The sequence below is a fragment of the Athene cunicularia genome (genome assembly GCF_003259725.1).
Source record: "Athene cunicularia isolate RWA chromosome 4 unlocalized genomic scaffold, athCun1 chr4_part2, whole genome shotgun sequence".
In the NCBI taxonomy this organism is placed as follows: domain Eukaryota; kingdom Metazoa; phylum Chordata; class Aves; order Strigiformes; family Strigidae; genus Athene; species Athene cunicularia.
Window position 1 is genome coordinate 14,434,704 of NW_020799099.1, and position 3,232 is coordinate 14,437,935.

Here is a 3,232-nt window from a genome sequence, read left to right on the forward strand (position 1 = left end):
GGCTGAGGCCGCTGTGAACACGCACCGCCGCCACGCGTGGTCTTTCTCGTAGGCTGCCCTGGCTGCGAGGCAGCTGTGGAGCCTGCAATGAAAAAGCCCCACAGACGTTCATCCCCGGGCTGGGAAGAGGGTCCTGCTTAGCCTCCCTCAGTCACGGAGAATGCAGAAGGCACGGCCATGGAGAAGAAACCACATTTCGTTAGGAGGGAGTTTCCTCCCAGGGAGGTGTCGTCCCTCTCCTTGGGGTTACTGCTTGCGGCTGTCCTGATCCTTAATGCCCTTCTCTACCTGTACCTCAACAAGTTTTATGTCTCTTCGGGACGTGCCGAAACGGACCCTGGCCTCTGCCCTTTCGGGTACTTCAAACTGGGAGCGGTGAAGAATTGTTCCCCGTGGCTCTCCTGCGAAGCCATCAATAGGGAAGTCAGGAAACTCAAGTGTGTTGGTGAAGGCGCTGTGAAAAAGGTGAGTTTGGTTTCCCGTTGTTCTCTCCGGTGGATAAAGAGCTTTCACTGTTTGCTGGCTAATTAATGCCCATACTGCTGTTATAATTATCCTTGCAGCAGCTAATTACTATAGACATCCAGAGGCATATGGCTACTGATAAGGTGCACAGAACTGGTATGAGAGCATGACTGGAGCCCTGGGCCGCCTCCCTGACACCGAATGACATCAGCTACACAAGCGAAATCACGGAGATCAGTGAAGCGCTTGTGGAGCATGGTACAATCGTGGCAGAGTAAGACTGGCTGGTTGGGTGGTATGAAATAGTTTAATTCATCTGCATTGCTCATTGCAAAGACAACTTAGGAAATCATGATGTAATTATGCCATCGGTGAGGGCTTGATGTGACAGGTACATGGCCCTACCTAAAGGCTTGACTGTGCCCGATGACTGCAGTTTGCCGTTGTGATTAAGCAGTTGCTCAGAGGTCAGCGGCAGCTGGTAGCAGTTGGTGGAAGAAGGCTCTCCATGTGTCTTACATGTCTCTTGTGTGTTCTCAGGTCTTTCTTTCTGAGTGGAAGGAAAACAAAGTGGTCCTTTCACAGCTCACCAACTCTGAGCTGAAGGAGGACTTTCTCCATGGACTGAAGATGCTGAAAGCACTTCAAAGCAAGCACGTTGTCCGTCTGCTTGGCTACTGTGAGCAGCAGTTCACAATCCTCACTGAATACCATCCTCTAGGCTCCCTGAGGGGCCTTAATGAAACTCTCCACATGCCCAAGTACAAGGGCATAAACACCTGGCATCGCAGGCTGATGCTTGCTATAGACTATGTGAGTGTCATTCGGTACCTGCACAGCAGCCCTCTGGGCACCTTAGTGATGTGCGACTCGAATGACCTGGACAAGGTCCTCTCTCAGTATCTCCTAACAAGTGACTTTCACATCCTGGTAAATGATTTGGACGCTTTGCCTCTTGTGAACAGGAGTGCTGGCAGGCTGGTGAAGTGTGGTCATCGGGAGCTCCGGGGCGAGTTTATAGCTCCTGAGCAGCGTTGGCCGTATGGAGAAGAGGTGCCATTTGAGGATGACCTCATGCCTCCCTATGACGAGAAAACAGACATCTGGAAAATCCCAGATGTCTCCAATTTTTTCTTGGGCCACGTTGAAGGAAGTGACATTGTGCGACTGCATTTGTTTGACATCCATGCAGCATGTAAGAAGGAGGACCCGGCTAAAAGGCCTTCTGCCCAAGAGGTTTTAGACACCTACAAGAAGGTTTTAACTCTGCTTATTCGGGAGGCAGCCATGCCTGGTACTAGGGAAATGTTATAGTGAATCATGAGACAAACAGCAGACTAAAGTTGACGTCCTTCCTATTTATTTAGCTTGCCTGAAGGGCAAAATCTCTGTCCACAGAACTGAGAACAACTGAACTTGTAACTTTTGATCTAAAAAAAATAAAATCCACCCACACTGGAGCTGTGCAAGCTTCTCATTGACATGTTTAATCTATCACTGGAAGAGGAGGGAGAGAAATGAAATCGTGTGGGTGCGGGGGGAAATTTGTTCCTTAAGAAAGAAAACTTTTTTTTTTCCCCCAACATTTACACAAAAACTCTTGTAAAAAATTATAGAAAAAGAGTAAAAATATTGGTCCATTTAAAGTGATTGGCAGATTACTGGAGAGCAGAGACAATGGCACATTCTCCACAAGCTTTGTGCTGTTCCCTGTGACTTTGGCCCATATTTTATCCATAAAGCCCTCACCCACGTCCCCCTGGAGTAAAAGCAGTGGTCACTCTGAAAGAAGTACCCCAGTTCACTTCAGATTTTGGTGAACCCCAAGGCCAAAGCCCCGAGGGCAGTCTCTCTGTGCAGAATTGCTAATAGGTTGCTTTCGGAGCCATATGGCCATTGCTCTGTGGGCCCTGTATTCCACACCAGCAGGCATGTGGCCACTCTGTAAGCAAGCAGATGATGCAGATCCCGAACAAACAGCTTACAGATACATGGTCTTGGTTTTGAAGCCTCTGCCCTGTGGGCTCTTAGGAGATAAAGCTGTAAAACAGGAGTCTCTTGCTTTTTTTTTTTTTTTTCTTTTTATCCACAGCAATCCTAAACTCTTTGGAAAAGAGCTGAAGCATATAATTTTTTATTCACTTATCCTTGCTGAGTGTCATCGTGACTCGATGGAAGCAGGGAGAACAAGGAACTGAAAGAGAATGCCACTTCCTTCCACGGCCATGAGCATTAAACGTGAGCTTTGGAAAATAAAAGCCCTATATTCAGAGCATACAACTCTATTGGGTCTGAATTCAAGCATAAAGAGAGGCTGCTTTTTTGTTCAGTGTGTTTAGAATAAAGTTTTTGGTACCTGCATGGATGTTACAGCCTGGTACCAACGGCTGGAGAGGAAGAATGATGATCCCTTAATCCAGTAGTAGACTCTGGTGGGATTGGAATATATTTGTTCTCTCAGGAATAGTATGAATGAAACACTTGGACTCTACCATTAGGCACCTGAGGCCTTTGTTATGCGGACAAGGTCTTCGCATAAGACCTTGAAAGACCTAAGGGCCTGAGACAACTTCCCTGTTTTGACTTGAGATGTGATCTGTAAGCAGAGAAGTTTATGGTCCTTTCTGCTGAAGAGTTTGGTTCTGTTCTTTCCTCTTCAGCCAAACAAGCCATGTTATGACTGCACTGAGAACATGCAGTCAGTTTGTATATATAATGTTCAAACACATGTCTGTTCTATTGCTACCAAGATTTTATTATAAATGGG

At 46.8% G+C, this 3,232-nt stretch overlaps 1 protein-coding gene across 1 annotated transcript; it reads left to right on the top strand.

Annotated features, from left to right (window-relative positions):
* Positions 1 to 6: 6 nt before the first annotated feature.
* On the top strand, positions 7 to 1,905 carry POMK (protein-O-mannose kinase). The gene is made up of 2 exons (XM_026848204.1): positions 7 to 465; positions 1,006 to 1,905. Exons 1-2 carry the CDS (start codon positions 178 to 180, stop codon positions 1,777 to 1,779), a joined length of 1,062 nt encoding a protein of 353 aa, XP_026704005.1. The 5' UTR covers positions 7 to 177; the 3' UTR covers positions 1,780 to 1,905.
* The last annotated feature ends 1,327 nt before the right edge of the window (positions 1,906 to 3,232 follow it).